Here is a 21,659-nt window from a genome sequence, read left to right as displayed (position 1 = left end):
TAAAATTCTGAACTAGTATTATTCATTCAAAAACACTATAAAATAAAGTGTTAAATCGTTTTAAAACTTTATGTTTTGTCAAAATTAAGTAGTTAGCGTTTTAGGAGTTCAGTTCATTTCGAAAATTCCATGTAGATAGTGTCTTATACGCCTGAAAACTAGGTGTAATATATTTTATAATTTTTTTTTTGTTTGTTTTTATTTGTAGATAACGGTCAGTTGATAACATATACCAAATATCTCAAAATTGACAAAAATGTAGTTAGAGCACTTTACGTAGGGCACAACGATATTACTCACATTAGACTTGAATAATACTAACAATTGCTGATAACTCCCGTTAGACTTGTATAATTAACTGATTACTTATGTTGAAATTGAAAAATCCTTGCAGATTACTCCTGTTAGACATGTGTAATATGTACTAACTAATAACTCTTGTTAGATTCGCATAACTATTGATGATTACTCCTGCTAGACTCGGCCTATACTTACTGATTGCTCCTGTTGTAATACCAACTGATTACTCCTGTTAGAATAGCATAATACTTGCTAATTACTCCTGTCAGACTCAAAAATTCATCTCCTTGAGTTCAAAACCTCACCAATTAATAGTTGATATTTTTATTACAGACTCACAAGGACCGTTTCTGGACAGACAAGAAGAATAAACACTGTATTGAATAAAACTTGTATAAATATATATTTACCAGCCCTATGCAACACTTTGATTACAGATGCTATTCAATTGATCAAAAATATATTAGAAACTTTTTATTTCATTTGTCTAAATAATATACTTTGCGAATGTTATGAAAAGAAGAAATATAATTTGTAAATAATATATTCATATATTTTAAGATCTCATATTATAAATTACACTCATAAGTAATTAACATGTTAAAAAAATATTTATTAGGTACTTTTTTTCTGCCAGTTGTCTTTCAAAACGTATGACAGACTATCATCACCTTGAAGTAGACAGATTTTGTTTTCTTTACCTAACTAATATCTGGCAGTATTTTTGATTATCCAATGTAACTAAGTAAAAACTAAGTAATGTTGCCACTAAAATGATAATTATAATCCTGTTTACTAAATTTATTATATAGATTCTGAGAAACAAAAAACATTATCTCTGTGGTTTAAAAGTTAGAAGTGCCTGTCATAAATATCAAATCAACTTTGGATATTTTTAAATTGTAAACATCTCAGTAGAAAATTTGAATGATGTAAATTTGCATTCAGTCTGTAATGGTCCTCGATATTTAGTAATTTAATAAAGCAGAGTTGCTAGCCCTACAAAAATATTTGTAGTTTTATCGAAATTGTACAAAATTTAGCAAAATTTGATCTAAAACTCACCTGTTCAATTAATGAGTATGGTAAAATGCTTTCAATGGTTGTAACCCCAGCTCTGTACGATGTTGGAATAGTGGTGATACCACGGCAGTGTTCACAAAGCACAAACCATTTCAGCATTTATATAAATGCCAAAGCTTATGTTGTTGGAGTTGTGAGCACATAAAACGTGCAATCGAACCTTAATATAGATAATCTGGCAAAAATACCTCTAACAAAATGAAGAATATCGGCACACACAGCTCTGTGAATTTCGTAAGCTATCTCAGTTAGTTGCTGTCTCTTGGGTAGCCATTATTCTGGGTATGTGAAGATCTCTGTGCAAGATTTTTCTTACGCTCCTATTAGACAATCCCAGGGGAAGTACCTGTTTAAGGGCTGAATGCATTCAAGATTACTGGATGGATGCTCCTACACCCGCCACATTTTCTGGCTTTGTTATGGTGAGGTCAGCTAGGCAGTGCAGCGCAGTTCAGTCTAGAACCTGTTGTTCTAAAGTTTGACACACAAACTTGAGTAGTTTTTAATCAATTGCGATCACAGAACCATCGTTATGAATATAATCCTCCACAGCGAACGCACAACGCTCTCCTTGCCACACTATTGCACCCTTTAAAAATGTCACGTATAATGCCACTGAACAACATCCCCTGCACTGACGTATCATCCATGATAACTCACACAACGTTTTCTCTAAATGTGGGAGGTCTTTTTGCCAAACTGTATATAGAGGTCTTTGAAAACTCCCGCCACATTCCCAGGTCCTGTAAAGAAACTCTTGGCTCTCGTCCGGGCCCAAAATAAATGCAACTATACATAGAAGACTAGCAATAAATACAACTGTTTGTTTTTCATCAATAATATTAATGAAATCAACTTTTAAAATACATTTTACAAAAGCTGTCTGCACCACATAACATTTTCAAGTAAGGTCTAAAAAGGCACTTCTAGCATTGTCCTAATTCAGATATAATATGTTTTATATGTCAATCTTAATCTGTATTTAAATCTTTATTTTATTTCACAACAAAATTAATATTATTGACTGTTTAAATGAAGCCCAGCCAATCAACATCCGTTGTTAACTTCGTTTAAGCTGTTGAGAGAGTTAATTTATGTTTTTATCGAATTATTTTTTCTTAAGCTTTGAAAATTTCTATGTTCTTATTGCATTAGTGATTAATATATAGTATAACCAAATATTATTGTATCAAGGAATGTACAATTATTTGTCGATAAATGCTGAATATTATTTCTGTGTGAAATAAATATTAAATGTACTGTACGAGCAAAATCTTTCTTTTTTACTATCCATTTCAAATTTCCTCAATGACAGACATCGGCACTGCAAAGCAAAATCAAGACTGTCATATTTTATCAACAAAAGTATCATTACTAACCATCACGCTGCTTCACCACAGGGCAGAGCAGAGGCATACCTTACATAGGCAGAGCAGAGGCGTACCTTACATATAGGCAGAAAAGCAGTGCCTATCCTAACTTACCCGCGTGACATATAAAAACGAAAACAGTACCTACCCTATCTAAGCTAAGTAGTACCAGCTTACCTTACTATGTACCTACCTCTACTGCCTATTCCAGTAAGTAGTACCTAGCTTACCTTGCTACCTACCCTAATTAATTCTCTGTGCACACCACTGAGACAAAGAGAATAGAATGCCACACCTATCTGTCTTTGCAGACAATCTTCGCCTCTTTCATGTTCATACATCTCCTCATACATACCCGCCGATTATTCCGACTCCTAACCTGACCACGCAAAGTATGAAGATATGAAAGTATGCTGCAGAAAAGCAACATGATTAGTTAGTGAGTTTTACATAAAAATAATGATATCGATATATTTACGTCAAAGGTGAACTATATTTAACAGCGACAATACAAACGTTTTCAGGTGAAAGCGATTTATCTACGTAAAACCAAAGATTAGTATCGTAACTTTTTCTTCGACATGATGATTTTATTTTTTTTAAAACCCTTATCCACACCCAAATGGTGCATAGGGCACTGCGTCATATAACGCAGTGTTATCTTGATCGTTTTCACATGAAGGAAAGGTGATCAGCCCTCCGCTTCAGGTACCAGTCCAAGGTAATATTAAATAAATATTACAGTGAAAAAATCACAACTATTTATTTGACCCCCCCTGGGAATCGAACCCGGGACCTCCAGAACGGTAGCCGAGCGTGCTGACCATTACACTACGGAGGCGGACAAAGGCGACATGATGATTAGTTAGTTTGTTTTACAAAACCATGAAATAAATATATTTACGTCAAAGACGAACTATATTTAACAGCGACAATACAAACGTTTTCGGGTGAAAGGGATTTATCTACGTAAAACCAAAGATTAGTATCGAAACCTTTTCTTCGACATGATGATTAGTTAGTTTGTTTTACAAAACCATGAAATAAATACATTTACGTCAAAGACGAATTATATTTAACAGCGACAATACAAACGTTTTCGGGTGAAAGGGATTTATCTACATAAAACCAAAGATTAGTATCGAAACCTTTTCTTCGTAAGAAAAGTAAACGGCCCCAATCCAGAATGGCCTTGGCTTTGAATCCGATTTCTTCTCGTTGACTCACTGTCAAGCCTAAATGTTTAGTGATGGAAATACTACGTTTATTAGACTGCAAATCATTGGTGATCTTTTTAACATCATCACTGGAATCATTTGAGGAGTCAGAATCACTTTCATCAGTAATGGAATCATTATCAATCAATTCATCTTCGATAGGGGATTTTTCATTCTCTACTTTGGTTGATGCTTCATTAGACACATTGTCATATTTAGCTTTCTTCGCTTGTTTGGCGTTTGATTTGGTTATTTGAGCTCTCCGCTCTCTGCTAAGCCCAGAGCCACACGTTGCCCATGACACCAAACCGCATATAACGTCAAACTGTGACTGTGTTATGTTATTTTGCTGAAACAATAACACAAAATGAACATATTAATTAACATAACGGTATGTTGTACCTAGATGCCAAGCAACCTTGACATTGAGTTGCCAGCCCATCAAAAGAGTCGAGAGTTTCATGTAGGTACTAAAGAGCGTACGTAACTGAAAATGGCAGTCTTTAAAAGGAACTAGGGGTGCGATTAGGACTCGTAGGGTCCGCATTTAATAGTTGAAGGCTGTCTGGCGTGGCCATGTACTCTGCATGCCTCCCGAGGGCTTTAATCAAGCTTGCCTCTTTTACAAGGCATCAGGTTTGCGCCGCCCAGGACGACCATTGCTGACAATTTGTCGGCAGTTCTCGTCAGAACTTCGGGACCCGGACCTGACTTGGGAGGATGCAAGGGAGCTGGCAGCCGACAGAAAAGCCTGGAGACAGTTTGCGAACTCCATATGCACCACATAGGGAACAGATATGGTTCAATAATACATATAATAAAATAATGTTGTATGAAGCTTAAAACTATGTTTTTAATTGATTTGGCATTAATTTTGTGGAATAACATTTCTTTATATATAGAATATTTATTTTTATATCTGATAACACTCTTAAAAAAAGTGTATCATAAATGCATACCAACCTCTAAAAATGACCTGCCAACATAGGTTCCCCAGACACACCGATGATGACAACATGTTGCCATCACAAGTCCAGCTGTCTTCTCCATAACATCAGGGTTTGTAATACAATTGAGAGCGAGATCTGAAAGGTTAAATTACATTAATACTGGGTACCGTTAAGGTTAAATTACATTAATAATGGGTAAAACTAAGGTTAAATTACAATGATACTAGAGATAGTTATGGGTAAATAACAATAAAACTGGGTAAAGTAAGAGTTAAATTACGATAATATGTACTGGGTATAATAATAAATAATAATAAAACGCATTATCCGCACCCCAATGGTGCATAGGGCACTGCGTCATATAAACGCAGTGTTATCTTGATCGTTTACATATAAAGGAAAAGTGATCAGCCTTCCACTTCAGGTACCAGTCCAGGGTAATATTGAATAAATATGACAGTGAAAAAATCACTTATATTTATTTTACCCCCCTTGGGAATCGAACCCGGGACCTCCAGAACGGTAGCCGAGCGTGCTGACCATTACACTACGGAGGCGGAGGTGTACTAGGTATAGTTTAGGTGAAATTACAATAACATCGAGTATCTTTGATTCCAATAAAACTGGGTATGGTTAAGGTTATTGTTAGGATATGGCTAAGGCTAAATGCCAAGTCGTAAGCCCTGGGATGCTCAGACTTCCATCTTCTTTCATATTGTAAAAGAAACAACAACAAAAGGCAATAGATGTAACCACAAAGTAAATGCTTTAAACATTCAAATTTTGAGAGTATAATTTTTTCTCACCAGTAGCAACACCGCACAGATGTTTGGACACCGCGACAAGTGACTTTGACTTGCTAACGCAGTCCACTTTTGATAGTTGAAGGTCTGATATATCGGCTCTGACTCTATCAACCTTCACCAACATGTCCTCTCTCAACTTGTTGTCCTGTTTGTGCCTGTGGGAAGCCCGGTCAACCAGGAGCACAGAACAATCCGGAACTGGGTCCACAGTTCGTGCTAAGTAGAAAGAGAGATGACCTAAAAAAAATTACCCTGTAAATGCCCAGACTTCTATAATCTTTATAAAATAAAACAACTTTGTTTTTTACCCATTTTTCAATGGTACATTTTTTATCCAACTGGTTTCATCATCAGGGTTTAACATGTACATGTTAAACCCTGATGATGACAAGGTTCTTGTCGAAACCGGTTGTAGAAAAAATGCACCAATAAAAAAGTGGTTAAAAATAAAGTTGTTTTATTTTATAAAGTTTATAAAATGTGCCACAAAGTATCTGCGAAAAGCATTCAGGAAATTCTATATTCTTCTTCATCTTTCTTAAGATATAAATGTAAATCTTCCATTCCGACATGCCCTGGTGAAGTAATCAATGAGTTTTCAGCACAAACACAAGATTTACAAATCATGAAATACTATGAACCTTTCCCCGCCCCGAGTTCAACATAGCAAGTTTCCGGAGAGACGAGGCCCTGGTCTTGCAAGATGTGGATGAGCGCCGACGTCTGCAGCAGGTGTCTCCTGGTGTTATCTCCTCGACCCCCAGTGTCCAAAGCCCCCACGACTGCGGGATGACAGTCGTGCTGTTTGCATTCGCCTATGTTGCCAGATATCACGTCTAAAACATTTTTTTTTTTTTTTTTAAAAAGGAATAACCCGCAAAGTGTCTCTTTTAGACGCTTATCTGCAGGTAGGATAGTAAGGATAGGGCAGGTAAATGTGAAAAATACATCACAAACACCCAGACCAATTGAAAATAAATCTTTCTTGCATTAATTTTGCAATTGGCGGTAATCAAACCCGCGATGCCAGTTTCGCAGTCGAGCCTCTACTCAACTACGCCATGTCATGTAAATAAATATTAATGAAACCAGGATTTTACATCCCGGATTTAATGTTTGCCTGCCAAATGGGTGTAATTACAGGTAAACCTTGTTTTATGCCAGAGTTCTGTGCTGAAAAACACCAGCATAAAATGAATATAAATATATTGAATGATATAAGATATAACAATCCAACGTGTTTATTTAATACAAAGTATACATATATTTATAATAAATTGTAATTGTATTGAACAAATAAAGTCTAAATTCTTTTACAATTATACAAAAAAGCAACAAAACTGATACATATATCGCTCACTCCTTTCAAGAACGTCATAAATCAAAAATCATCAATTTTCAGTTGTGCATGTTTTCGGAATGCCCAGAAAATGTACTATATCCCAGCAAAAGCGGCATATTTTTAACATAATATTTATCCGCTAAGAGCAGAAAGTGTTGTTTTTGCATTTTGAAGAAAAGGTAGTGTTTAATTATTTTTTTAAATATATTAAATGTTTTTCAAATTGTGAAATAACCTCCAGGTTTTACCTAAAAAGATGTGTTGCATAGTAAAAAGTTCAATAAGTGGCTCGATATTTATTTTTAATACAATGTGTTATATTTTTAAACTTTAAAAACGTTCTCCTGAAAAATCATGTTTTTTTATTTATGACGTTCTTGAAAGGAGTGAGCGATATGTTTATATATTTTCATGATTTTTTTAAAATAAAAAATCAAATTTAAAGTGTTTTAATACATTTGCATATTCCCTCAATTGAGGTTTTTTTACAGTCCCTTAAGAAACGTTAAGTACCCGCTACAGCACATGTTGGAGATAATTTGGTCCATGTAGGTTAAGCGGGGATATCCTCTGTAGTTTGTGCCGTACATATCCTCCGCAATCTTAAGAAGCAGGCCTGGGTGTCTTCTATTATGGCCTTTCCATTTGGCTAGCTGTTGTATTACTTTATGGAGTAAGCACCTAGACTCAAGAAGAATGTGCGACAAAACGATGTATGATAGATGTGCGAATAGTGAAATAAGGGAGGAATGCAAAGCTGAGATAAGCATTATCGATAAAATTAAGAAAGGTGTGTTGAGATGGTTTGGACATGTAGAACGAATGAGTGAGGAAAGAACGGTAAAACAAATTTATGAGACGAATGTTAGTGGGAAAAGAAGCAGAGGAAGGCCGAGAAAAACATGGCATGATCAGGTATGCCAAATACTTGAAAGTGGTCAGTTAGGAGTCGTAACAATCGGCGGGTATGTATGAGGAGATGCATGAACGTGGAAGAGGTAAAGAATGTTTGCAAGGACAGAGTGGTATGGCGCTCTATTCTCTCTGCCTACCCCTGCGGAGAAGCAGCGTGATGGACCTAACCATCACGCTGCTTCCCCGCAGGGGGCACAGTTATGTAGTTAGTTAGTTAGTTAGTTAGTAATAACACAGTTATGTAGTTAGTTAGTTAGTCACCTAGACTCCCCAGCCCTGCTTAATACCTCGTTGTTCCTTATATGTTCCGAACGATGAATACCCAACAATGACCTTGGCAGGACACTGCAGACTGAGGAAGTACATGTCAAAAATTGGACTGCATGATTCATCAGTATGCAGATTTTGAATGAAGGATAACGAAACAACCATCCACATTCTCTATAACTGTGACGCACTCGCTCGCAACCGAATTCACATCCTTGGAGGACCACTACTGGACTCCGAGAAGGTGAAGCTCCTACCACCATGACAGGTCGTGAGCTACATGACTCATGTAGATCTTGAGAGTGAGCTATGACACAGAGGGAGGTTACAAAAGACCTAATATGGTCGCAGCGACATAAGGGATGCAAGATCCCTTGACCTCATAATAAAAAAAATTAAATCCCCAACATGTGCCTGTAGCACACATCCCAAACGCCTCCAGCAGCCCCCGTTCTGCCTGCCCTATGCTCCACGTTCCGCTTCCATACGCAATATGCTCCAGAGAGTCTTACTAGTTTTTTTTTATGTGTGATTTCTACTCACCATTGTAGATTTTTTCAACAATACTGATAACCACTTTCAAGACATCATCAGATACTCGCGCCAGCGACCTTCTATGCCCTTCTTCTATCGCAGCGCTGGTTATATCATTGGCTAGTACATTGCAGTTCTTTTTGATGAATGGGGGAAGCTCCCCTTGCTTGGCGTTACACACCTTCAAATGCTTCTCTAACTTGCTGATGTAACAAGTGCTGGAAGAAAATGGCAAATTAATCTATTATATAAAGGGAATTTCAGTGAAAATCCAATGGGTAAATCATTAAAGTGACCAATAATATACATCAGGGGTGTGGCCAAACTGTTGATCACTGCGAACCACCTGTTTTTTTTTTAATTATAGGCGGGTTCTACCAACATTGTATGTGATAAGTACGCATAAAAAGAAGTAATTTATACTCAATAATATTCATATTTAAAGCATTTACTCTGTGGTTGGTTATTTTTACTTTTTTTTTTTAAATGATGGTAAAATGCATGTTAGTCCATGTCCGGCCTCGGCTCTTAATGCATGTTTGTGCTGCAACCCCTAGTGCATGTTGGTCTTCAGGTACACCAGAATGGCATGTTAAACATTTTGTGTAGTTTTAAGTGTGTAAATAGTGCTATGGTAGTGAAGGGTAGTATTGTTTGCATGCTGTGGTAGTGATTGTCCTGACTAAGAGACGGGTACGTCTCGAATCCGGTAGACATAAAAATCTCCGTAAGTGGTTATATACTAATATCACTAACATTTTTGTAAAAAAAAATAATAAGTAAGTAGTAATTTTTCCGCCTCCGTGGTGTAATGGTCAGCGTGCTTAGCTACCGTGCTGGAGGTCCCGGGTTCGATTCCCAGGGGGGGTGAAAATAAATATTTGTTATTTTACACTGTGGGGAAGCGGCTTGATGGTTAGTTAGTTAGTTAGCATATTTTCGGCAATCTTTTTAAATTGCACATATCAGTTGGCGACTGACGTTTTGGCCACCCCTGCTATACATAAACTTACTGTTTCGGATCAAGAGGACAAGCCATCCGAAGCCTCGTGTCTTCCTAAAACGAAAACCAGAATCAACACATATAAATAAAACAAAATATTTAATACAGAAAACTAATAGAAAGTCGATTTACTGGCACCGCCTCGTTAGAATTTTCTATTTTAGGTTCATGCTCTCCACAATACGTCGCCCCAGTACGAACTGTCATGCGACAAAACCTCTTTTTTCGAGTCACAAAGTGATTGCATTGTCCCACAATCAATTCGGCGGCACTCATTTTTTCGACATTAATTTCAACACAACATATTTATTTTAAAATGGAACGGACACGCGGTACACGCGGTAAAAAATCAACAAGTTGGCAGCCAAATGACAGCTGTCACTGTCAAATCCCAAAACCACAGATCAAAGCCACATGTTACCAACTGTGCGTAGAGATCCAAGTACATACTCAATTATATTGATTTTGTTTTTTCGACAATTTTTTGTATTTGTTATTTTTCAAGGTGTAAAGCAAAAAAAAAATGTTTTTTAAAACTTCCATATATTTTTACTTCATTATCGCCGAATGTGATTATCTTTATATAAACATTTGTAAAAGAAAAAAAAATCAACCTACTTTGTAATGACAACAATAATAGTGTACTTTAAAATCAGTTTTAAAATGTCAAATCAAGTGTTGTAACGGCAAAATACAAACTCTTTAACAAATCAAGCTCAAAAACTTTGCAAAGTTTTATAAAATCAATTTTGATAATATAATTGTGATTGCTGATTCGTAAAAAATGAGTGCTCGTCCACCTCTTCAACAGGTATTTATTTATTTGTCATAATATGAGAACCATGGCCAATCCTTTGTAATTACAAAGAATATTAAGTTTTTTTTTACACTCCTGGGAATCGAACCAGAACATCACGAAAATATAAAATCACTCTTTTTACGGTTTCAAATATTATTTATCACATTTATTTATTTTGACCCCAACTGGGAATCAAACCTGGAGACTTCAGCACGGTAGCCAAATGTTCCAACCACTGTACTATGGAGAAGGATAGCCCATTTTACTAACCTATTGTTTTTTTAAACGTATATTTTTTTCTGTGTTGTCAAAAGCCCTTATCACTACCTATGTCTTAGAACTATGAAATTATGTATTAATTCAGGGGTTCCCAATCTTTTTCAGCCCGCGGTGCACTTACAAGCTTAGTATTTTGTGACGGCGCCCTACTTTAGTAAGCTATTTGGAATAGATAATGTGACTTTATATATCTGTACATATATTTAAGTCGAAAGAAATAGGTACTTACCTACAATAAAAGTAGTTGGGTAGAAAGATGCTAACTCTCAAAAGAGAAATTGTTGCTTTATATAGATACCCGAGAATATTTGTGGTTTTGGATAATGATAGAGGCGCCCCTTTTTACTTTTCACGGCGCACCAGGACGCCGCGGCGCACACTTTGAGAACCCCTGTATTTATTGTTTTATTTTTTATTGTAAATAAAAATAATACTTGACACTGGCAGAAACATCCTTTCACTGGGTGACTGCCAAATAAATAATTAAAAAAAAACTTACAAAGACTTAGGGTGGACTTTTTTAGCTTCCTCCCCATCATCCCTATGCAAACGCATAAACTAACGCAAATTTACCATGGCAACACTACAAATGTCATATCTGTTTATTTTATAACCGATACTTTTTCAAAATTTGAAGTAAAGTTTTTAAGTTGGGTTAGTTTGGGCCAAGTTGAGCAGTTTGTTATAAGTTTTCAATTTCATAAATTCAATAAAACTCAATTATGAGTCTTTTATCGGCTATCTTGCAGGTTACGGATGAAACCAATCGTAATGATTTCAAAGTGCAGTTTAAAGACCTCAGCAGAAGAACGTCTTTCTTTGTTGACAACGTTAAACATTTTACAACTGATGTCAAAGAAGTTCTCGTGAGTAGATTTGTCGATTATATTCCAATAAAGAGTCTGGATTATATACACTTTGTGGACAAGAAGGCGAAATTGCAAAAGGAATGCATGGAATTGCAAGAGTTTATTGACAAAATACTAGAAAATAATTCAATGAATAACCCAAAGTTTCAAGCTCTTTATGAAGAGTTTAACATCACTAAAAACAGATTCCAGTTTATAAGTGATCTCGGCCATTGTTCTAAGGAGTTGGAAGTATCGAGTCGGTTTGTAGAGAGGCGTCGATACAAGCAAGCCTCGGAAAAACTTGAAAAACTCGTAGAAATTTTAAATAAACCGGTTTCGTACAAAGATTTGAATGAATTAGTGATATTCATGAAGGAAGCCGTGTCTTTCAAGCATGTCAAATGTCTTTATAATATAACAACAGAATGGCGTGACAGATTAAAATGGTCGGAAAACACAACTAACAAAGGAAAAATAGTCGTTATCGAGATTAATGTTAGCGATCCAGAAAACTTGCAAGATATACTTAATGCCCTCTTCAGTTCCAAACGGATTAATGTAGAATTGATGCGATTTGCCGATTTTCTAATCAAGACTTTTATGCCGGCACTCCTGATGAAAGATTGCTCTATGGTCGTAAGAGAACATCTTCACAAAATACTCCTAGAAGTCGAGCATCAAGAGAGAGGAAACAGTAAAGAAAATGTCGACATTAAAAACATACTAAAAAACCTGGTTACTTTTTTTGAAACGGTCCAGTCGAACATCGACTGCCGCTGGGAGGATAACCGCACAGTATTTTCAATCCTCGGTCAAATAATGGGAAAGGACTTCTTCAAAATGCTGAAAGAAAACTGCTTGCAAAATTTGATAACCTCCGAAGAGGACAAAGTTGATTATTACGTTCCGATTGCGGCCGAAATAGAAAAATTCAGCAATTATCTTTGCGACATTAACTTTACCGATAAAGAAACTTCTCCTTTAACCGAATTTGTAAGCGATACTCGTAATCTAATATGCGAAAAGCGATGTAAGGTCGTATTAGGCGTTGCGAGAGAACTGATGAAAACAAACCTACAGCGTGATATAATAGAAATTTGCAAGGACCAAACTATGGAGCTGTGTGTTGACGAAATGAAGATGTTGGAAAAAGATGATGGAAGCCAGGATATTCTGGAATGTCCATTTCTGCTGCCGCGTTGCAGCATTTCTCTCAGCGCTAAGAAGTTACTCCAGCTTGTCTTGGAACAATTGGATTTGGCTCACAACTCCAGTCCCGATGTGGCCAGCAAGATCGTGGTCACAGTCAGGAACGTGTTTGAGCTGTATTGCGCCTTGGTTCCGGCCTATCATGAAGATGTACTTAACAGCAATGCATTGGACTTGGGTAAGAATTTATAATTTATTTAGATTTATACAAGGTTCGTCTCACAGAAAACGGAACATTCTTAAATTACTTACATACGTTAACCCTTTCCGGTCCCCCAAAATTAAAAAAAATAATCTAGGTAGACAGTTACATTCCTAATGGAAAAAAATATTTTGTCCTCTGCTCCACATACTGTTGTAATAGATACGAGTGACAAAAATGTAAGCTTGGAAATTAAATAAATAATACTAATGATGAAAAAAATGTCAAATAACATCAGACATGGGACCCAAGAGCAAAACATCTATGTCGAATGAGATTCGACATTGGACCAGTAAGGGTTAAGTAACGCCATCTATTAACAAAAATTAGAGTCGGACAGGTAGATCTTTTACTAAGGTTATGTAAAAATTTCACGACTTTTGCAACATTAGAAGCAGAGAAATTTAGCATAAAGTGAAAAGTGTGTTTTTAGCATTAGTTAGGACATAAATTGATTTTAGCAATAATTTGGAACAAAGAATTTCAATTTGAATTTATCAGGAAAGAGCTGGAATGTTCATTGCGATACATGGAAATGAAATGAAATATTTCCAATGATTCAATTCATCACATTTTGATGCAGCATTTGAGGCTGAGAAAGATCAGTGCATGACTTGTACCACACAAACTAACTGATTCAAGATTTTTAAAGACTTGATTAAAGCGTCAAAAAAGGATTAAAATTTCAAATAAATTTTATTTTAAATTCTTTATGTACATAGTTTGAATAATTGAAAACTTTATATTTCCTCTTTGTAGTGGTAGTAGTAGTACAAACGAATGGATTTATAAAATATTGTAATAAAAAATCGATTCAATTCAAACCCTTATCCACACCCTAATGGTGCATAGGGCACTGCATTATATAAGCACAGTGTTATCTTGATCATTAACACACGAAGGAAAGGTGATCAGTCCTCTGCTTCAGGTACCAGTCCAAAGTAATATTTAATAAATATTACAGTGAAAAAATCACTCATGTTTATTTGACTCCCCCTGGGAATCAAACCCGGGACCTCCAGAACGGTAGCCGAGCGTGCTGACCATTACACTACGAAGGCAGACAATAAAAAATCACTTTACCTTTGATTGGCAAAACTATATTAGCATTGACATAATCTACTTCTATCAAAATCACACTAGCTTACGCATTAATTTTACCAAAAAATGCTATTCTTCAGTTCTAAAGTAGCTGATTTTTGCAGCCCTGTTTTACAACAATTGCTTCTACCTGGCGCACGGAATGATTGGGCACCCCTGGAGTCGAGTGTACGAGACGGGGTTCGCCAACAGAGTGACCATGGTCTTAGCTGACCTGGTGCAGAGCGTGCGGAGAGTGGCCATCGTGAAACTGGCCACATTTGTGAAGGATCAGAAGGCTACCATCAAACAATTCATTGAAAAGAGTGGTAAATTTTTTTTTTAATGAAACCTGCTGGTTGAGTGAAAATGCAATGACTGACCATTTTCTGTAAATGTCTTTGCACTGTTCCGTGTCTGTCTGCTGTGCTGGTCGGGGTTGTGGGTGTCTGTGTACCGGCCAATGTCGAGTCGGAATCGGATCTAGCTGACTAATTGAACTAAACACTAATCCCTTTCACTGCCTACACTGGGGTACTTCTAGAAAATGTGGTGATGGACTTATCTTGTATTATTTAGATTGGCAGTGACAGGTATATTGAAAGCTTTTAAATGTAAATTCACAGTAAAATCGGGATACAATTTTATATTGTTTCACATTTTCAATCAATTTCGCAACTTAGTTCAAAAAAAAAATTGCTTAGCAAGAGCAGATCTGTCAAGAAGCCTAGATGCTTCTGTATCAGATCTGGGCATGCGGTGGGACAGCTTTCAATATAATGAAACCTGCTACATAATATTTCTCTCTTTCCCAGTACTGAGTTTAAGTCACACATAGCTTACGGGAAACGCTTAAAAGCGTCTTTTACATACTGTTGGTAGAGAGCGGGAGACGCTTTTAAACGTTCTATTGCTTACTTCTGGTAGAGCGCGAAAGACGCTAAAAAAACATTGTACAGACTGGAATTGAGTTTGCAGTTACTTGTGATTAGTATACTGAGGGTCGGGCGGCAGTCTGACAGTCTGAGTATAATTAGGGTCGGGATAGGTGAAAAAACCGCCCACAAACAATGTGTTAACACGTTTAGTGCGATATATTATTTTTTTTTAATAATAAAAAGTATATTTTGTTTTACAGTCAAACCGAGACTGATTATTTTCATATTAGGTGTCTCTTATATCCATACTTTTTTTTCAGATGGATATAATGACAGGACATTAAGTCAGGTCTGTTTTAACATGTTGGGTACAGCGTACGCACCAGGCACATACATCTAACATTTCCCCTAGTGATTATTATCTTTTTGTCAAAATTATCAATGTTTTACTTCATGGACAGCGTCATTACAATATAAAATGCAATGAGTAAAACAGAAAACTAATCTGAAGTGTGATTTTAATGTTCAAATACAACCACAGATGATAGTACAGTGCCATTTTAGAAATAAATGTCACCGTGTTTTAGTTATACGCGCGGATGTTCTTGTACGCCCACACTCCTCTGAGGAAAGTTTTGTTTGGGCGACCATGTAAGGCCACACTCCCGGACAGGTTAACACACTAAGGAATGGAAAGGTATTTCTACCCGTTGGGTCGATTGATGCTTAAAGACGGGAAGGGTATTTTTACCTTTTGCGCCGGCTCATTTAAAGGTCAGAAAAGAAGGAATTATATATTTAATGTTTTTATAAGAATATTATGTGCCAATCTCTTTGTTAAGGTCTGAACTATATGTATATAATTATCAAATTCCGTGTCTAGCGGTCTGCAGGCGTAAAAAACATCTGTCCCGTGTGTTAACACACTCAGGATGGGTGTTTTTTACGCCTGCGAACCGCTGGCGGCGGAATCGATAATTGTGTACACACAGTTAAGACCTTAACAAAGAAATTGGTATATAATATTTGTGTAAAAACATTAAATTATTTCTTATTTTCTGATCTTGAAATGAAAAAAAAACCCTTCCCGTTCTTGAGCATCAATCAACCGAACGGGTAGAAATACCTTTCCCGTCCGAAGTGTATTAATATAGTTTTAGCATTTTGTTACAATTCTGTCTGCAACTCATGATTGTTCACAATACATTGAACATGTTAAACTGCTTGATCTCCAGATTTGAGCAAGCTGTCGGGTCCGCTGGAGGCCAACGGCTGCATCGCCTCGTGCCTGGAGCTGCTCGGCAAGCTGTCCCGCCTGTGGAGGCCCGTGCTGCCCGCGGCCGTGTACCGGCGCACCCTGGGCGGGCTGGCCTGCTGCCTGGCCGGGGAGCTGGTCGCGGCCGTGCTCACGCTGAGGGAGGGGGCGGAGGGACAGGGCTTCGGGGAGCAGCTGGCCAGGTCTGTGGCGGAGCTCTACGGGCCTGTGCTCGAAGAGATCCCGCTGCTTTTCACTGTGAGTTACCTTCAGTTTCAGTTATAATTTGAGACGGTTGATTTTATACTGATTAATAATAATAATGAAACCCTTATCCGCACCCCAATGGTGCATATGGCACTACTTCATATAAACGCAGTGTTATCTTGATCGTTTACACATGAAGGAAAAGTGATCAGCCCTCCGCTTCAGGTACCAGTCCAGGATAATATTGAATAAACAGTGAAAAAATCACTTATATTTATTTGACTCCCCCTGGGAATCGAACCCAAGACCTCCAGAACGGTAGCCGAGCATGCTGACCATTACACTACAGAGGCGGACAAACTCATGAATAAAGATATATATTTCACGAAATCTATGTACATATTATAAATATAGAAATTATGTAGAAATAAAAAATAAAAGTAAAATTCACCATCGCTAGGTTTTATTTTACGACAAAATTACGTACAAATATCCACAGATTTCATTACTGTGCAAGATACATCGTACCAACTGACAGACGGACTTGGACGTTCATTTATGTCTATACTCCTGGAAAGGTTAATGCTTTTGAAGGACAGTGTTTGTGGATGGCGCATGTATCATAGTGTGCCAACCCGAGCACTCCTCGCGTGTTTCCACTTTTTTTTATGTAAGATTAACAACCCAACTGAGCTTGCCAGTTGCCACTCGACATTTTTTATTAGAATTTACTTGATAAATGATTGAATTTTATCTTTTTATTTTACTATTATAGTTTGACTTGTTTAATTTTTTTAGAAGGTAAAAAAAATAACATTTTTTTTGAACTGGACAACTTTTAAATTATGTCTCAACTAATAACAATAATAGTAATAACTCATTAACCACCCTACACATACGAACGTACGTGATACGTGCGGTTTTTCTTCACCATTCCGTGCTAACCTGTATGACCTACGCACACGAAAAAGGATATCTGTTCCAAAAATATTTAATGCGTACCGGATACACTGAAAAATTTTTGTCAGGTTTCATACCTGACAATATTTTGTGACAACAAACATTGTGATTTTTTGCTTGTTTATAAAAAATATGCCTGAAAATAACCCGAAGGTAGAATGGTTAAATAAAAAAACATGATATTTCTAATTCAAAAATTTATTTTCATGAAAAAATGTGAGCATTAAGTGGATAAATAATTTTACATAAAATTGCACTTTTTTATTCCCCAGGACGTGTCTGAGCTAGAGAAGGAGTCTCGAAACTGGCTCCGTCTCACGGAGCTGGTCTCCGTGCTGAACAGCCCCATCATGACCATCGCCTGTCGCTGCCGCCTGCCCGACTCACCACTCTTGGAAGCCTTCTCTCGCGAGGAGATCATCCTCCTCATCAGGGTTCTCTTTCCGACTAGCCGACACAAGGCCAAGGTTCTGGACATGATACGAGGAACCGAATGATGTGCACTTAAATATAGTGGAACCTCTCATAAAGGTGGGGACTGACCTCCACATTTCATTTAATAGTGTGTGAAGGAGACATGTATTTTGCGAGTGTTTTTGCCTACAATTTTCACTCATGAATTACATGAAATTATAGTAACTTTAAACATAAAGAGTAAATCCACTCACGAGTAGGCATAGGCTATGAAACCTATAAAGTTGAAGCCTGAGTAGGGACATGGTAAACGGTGTTGCATAAGCCGTAGCTAGAGTCACTTGGACGTTAGGTAATTAAAAAAAAAAAAAAGACATGTATTTACCAGTGCTTATTATTTATTATTTTATGTTTAAGACTTTTTGTTTCTCAATTAGTGTATTCATTAGTGTATTTTTATATTAGATACTGTATACATGTATCATGTTAAAGGCATTAGCCGTTCAGTAAATAAATAAAATAAAAAAGTAACGTAACATTCGCGGCGAGCATCCGACATCGGATGGAGTACTCGGAATGAGCTGGGCTCGCTGTACTGACTATACAAATGCTCGCATTATAACGTGTTACGTTACGACGAAATGACTCCAGTCAGTCCCCACCATACGAGTAATTCGCATCACAACCAAAAAAATGGTAAAAGTTGCTCCCTTTACGAGTGACATTCCGCATAACGAGTTACGGAGAAAGGGAGAGTCCCTCTTTCACAATATTCACTTGAGCCAGGACTTCTGCGCCAAGTGAATATTGTGAAAGAGGGACTCTCCCTTTCAAAATAAAAAATGCTTAATAAGTAAGATTCTGGAACAAATTATGCTCGTTATAAGAGGTTCCACTGTACATACAACTATCTGTGATTATATGTAGTATGGTTTCTACTTATAAACTCTCAAAAGTATAGTCTGTCAAAATAGATTGATTGATGTAGCTTTTTATGGCAACCCATTAGCCACGATTGATAGAAATATCTGCGACATTGAAAACATATGTTTTATATGGTGATGCCCATGTATTTTTTTTTTTGAGGTCAAGGGATCTTGCATCCCTTATGTCACTGCGACCATATTAGGTCCATTGTGACCTCCCTCTGTATTACAGCTCACTGCCAAGACCTACGTGAGTCATGTAACTCATGACCTGTCTTGGCGGTAGGAGCTTCACCTTCTCGGAGTCCAGTAGTGGTCCTCCAAGGATGTGATTGTGTTTGCGAGCGAGTGCGTCACAATTGTGGAGAATGGATTGGCGTTTCGTTATCCTCCATACAAAATCTGCATACTGGGGAGTGCCCATGTATTTGCTAAGCATTGTATTTTTTACTTCTTTGAAAATGTACATGTACCTACAATTAAATACAACTAAGTAATTATATCATGTATATTATATTATTTTATAAGAAATAAAATATATGAAAGAATTAAAGTTATTTTGTTTTATTTTTTAACTGTACAATGTCCGCCTCCGTGGTGCAATGCGTGTTTAGCTACCATACTGGAAATCCCGGGTTTGATTCCCAGGGGGGGGGTAAAAATAAATATTTGTGATTTTATACTCTCAACATTAATTTAATATTGCCCTAGACTAGTCCCTAAAATACAGCAGTGATCACCTAGCCTTCATGTAAGTAACAATCAAGATAACGTAAGATTCAGTGCCCTATGCACTATTGGGTGTGGAAAAGGGTTAGAAGAAGGACGTTAAGTGATTTTTCACTCTTATATTTATTCAATACTACCCTGATGGTACCTGAAGCGCAGGAATGATCACCTTGATAAGATAACACTGCGTTTACATTATGTAGTGTCCTATGCACCATCGGGTGCGGAAAAGGGTTTGAAGAAGGAGAAATAAAATACACATAATTTTTTTTCTTTAATACCGAAATTAATCAACTTAATTTCAGGTGACATTTTTACATTTTTATTATGTAAAAATTAATAAATAACTTGAATAAATAAATAAATGTTTATGCCCTATCATAAGCTAGTTAAGTGATCACTTTACATACATGCAACATACACCATTCTACCCATGGTTGACAATTACACTGCTAAAAATTTTGAAACGCCTACATATATCATTAATTTACATTTTAGTTCACAAGAGCCGTCTATGTTGGATTAAGAAAGCTTTTATTTAGCAGAGATCCTTTTTTGGATTATGCAAGATCGGAACCCCAAATTATTTTTGCATACTGGGAAAGTGCTGAAAATATGAGTCCACAATTCAACACCGTATATTTATTTGACCCCCTTCCCGTGGAATCAAACCAGAGGACCTCCAGAACAGAAGTCGAGCGTTCTTACCATTACACTACGGAGGCGGACAAATTTATTATTACGTAACAATAATGTTAAAATAAATAAATGGTTGTGTAAAATTAAGTTGATAATGTTGGTATTATAGGAAAAATTTTATACATATTTTACGTCATGATAATCTAACATAGACTCCAATTTCCTATTTTATTTAATTAGGTATCATAATGTGTAGGAAATGCAATGCATTTTCATTGTTGATTTCCTCATGAAGCACTTTAGTTAATTCACTGCTTCTGTTAGAATCTGGGTACAGAAATACTTTCTACTCGAATTCCGCTCCAGTGAATGTGTTGTATCTCCAGCACTGCACTGGAATCGCTAGACCGAAGCAACTAAGGTCATGAAATGGGCATGAACGTGTGATGTATGCATATCCTATACTGTATGTTTGATGCACACACTATTAATCATGCGAATTTGTAATAGAACTGACGGCAAAAACGATCAGGGCCAAATAACACAAATTTTATTTATTCATTATTTTTTAACAAAAAATCATACTCAATATTATTCATATTTAAAGCATTTGCTTTGTGGTAAGTAATTTTTACTTTTTTTTACATTATTCTTCTCCATTTATTATTTTTACTATGATTAGTTACTTTGGGATATAAGAACTGTTTTAAGGGCTTCGGGTCGACCAAAAATCACATGTCGGTCACTCCTTTCAAGAACGTCATAAATCAAAAAACTAGATTTTTCAGAACGTTTTTAAAGCTTAAAAATATAATACAATGTATTAAAAATAAGTTCCAAGCTACTTATTGAACTTTTTACTGTGCAACAGATCTTTTTAGATAAAACCTGAAGGTTTTTTCTGCATTTGAAAAATACATAGTATATTTAAAAAAAATAATTAAACAGTACCTTTTATTCAAAATGCAAAAACAACACTTTCTGCCCTGTAGCGGGTAAATATTAAGTTAAAAATATGCCGCTTTTGCTGGGATATAGTACTTTTTTTGGGCATTCCGAAAACATGCATAACTGAAAATTGACGATTTTTGATTTATGACGTTCTTGAAAGGAGTGAGCGATGTGTTAAAAAACATTTTGAGTAGTTTTAAGCATGTAAATAGTGCTATGATAGTGAAGGGTAGTATTGTTTGCATGCTGTGGTAGTGATTGTCCTGACAAAGAGACGGGTAGGTCTCGAAACCGGTAGGCATAAAAATCTTGGAGAGTGGTTATTTACCAATATTACTAACATTTTTGTAAAAAAATAAATAAGTAAAAATTCATTTATGATTTGTACAGACATTTCTTGATGGAACTGCATTTTTGTGTATAATGAAATAACAACTCTTATTTTTTGACATCTCAACATAGATGAAGAAGAATATGGAAGTCTGGGCATTTA

General features: G+C 36.4%; 3 protein-coding genes across 4 annotated transcripts in view; 2 read left to right on the top strand and 1 right to left on the bottom strand.

Annotated features, from left to right (window-relative positions):
• LOC148312713 (uncharacterized) overlaps positions 1-3,464 on the top strand; it is a 163,463-nt gene extending 159,999 nt beyond the window's left edge. For both annotated transcript variants that reach the window (XM_088274776.1, XM_088274787.1), the window contains exon 8: positions 634-3,464. In XM_088274776.1, the coding sequence (XP_088130902.1) occupies positions 634-671 (38 nt within the window). In that variant the 3' untranslated portion in view covers positions 672-3,464. The remainder of the gene's footprint in view (positions 1-633) is intronic.
• A 139-nt stretch (positions 3,465-3,603) lies between these two features.
• On the bottom strand, positions 3,604-10,149 carry LOC148312712 (tRNA:m(4)X modification enzyme TRM13 homolog). The gene is made up of 7 exons (XM_088274760.1): positions 9,920-10,149; positions 9,798-9,841; positions 8,794-9,002; positions 6,368-6,562; positions 5,727-5,963; positions 4,934-5,055; positions 3,604-4,319 (listed from the first exon to the last, which is right to left on the bottom strand). Exons 1-7 carry the CDS (start codon positions 10,061-10,063, stop codon positions 3,807-3,809), a joined length of 1,464 nt encoding a protein of 487 aa, XP_088130886.1. The 5' UTR covers positions 10,064-10,149; the 3' UTR covers positions 3,604-3,806.
• A 1,281-nt stretch (positions 10,150-11,430) lies between these two features.
• LOC148312711 (centromere/kinetochore protein zw10 homolog) lies at positions 11,431-18,293 on the top strand. Its single transcript, XM_088274844.1, has 4 exons — positions 11,431-13,103; positions 14,333-14,536; positions 16,321-16,598; positions 17,780-18,293. The coding sequence occupies exons 1-4, from the start codon at positions 11,588-11,590 to the stop codon at positions 18,002-18,004; spliced, it is 2,223 nt and encodes a 740-aa protein (XP_088130970.1). The 5' UTR covers positions 11,431-11,587; the 3' UTR covers positions 18,005-18,293.
• The last annotated feature ends 3,366 nt before the right edge of the window (positions 18,294-21,659 follow it).

Source organism: Brachycentrus maculatus, unplaced genomic scaffold (genome assembly GCF_059751285.1).
Source record: "Brachycentrus maculatus isolate JH-2025_06_01 unplaced genomic scaffold, ASM5975128v1 h1tg000035l, whole genome shotgun sequence".
Classification (NCBI taxonomy): domain Eukaryota; kingdom Metazoa; phylum Arthropoda; class Insecta; order Trichoptera; family Brachycentridae; genus Brachycentrus; species Brachycentrus maculatus.
This window is presented reverse-complemented; position numbering and strand designations above follow the sequence as displayed.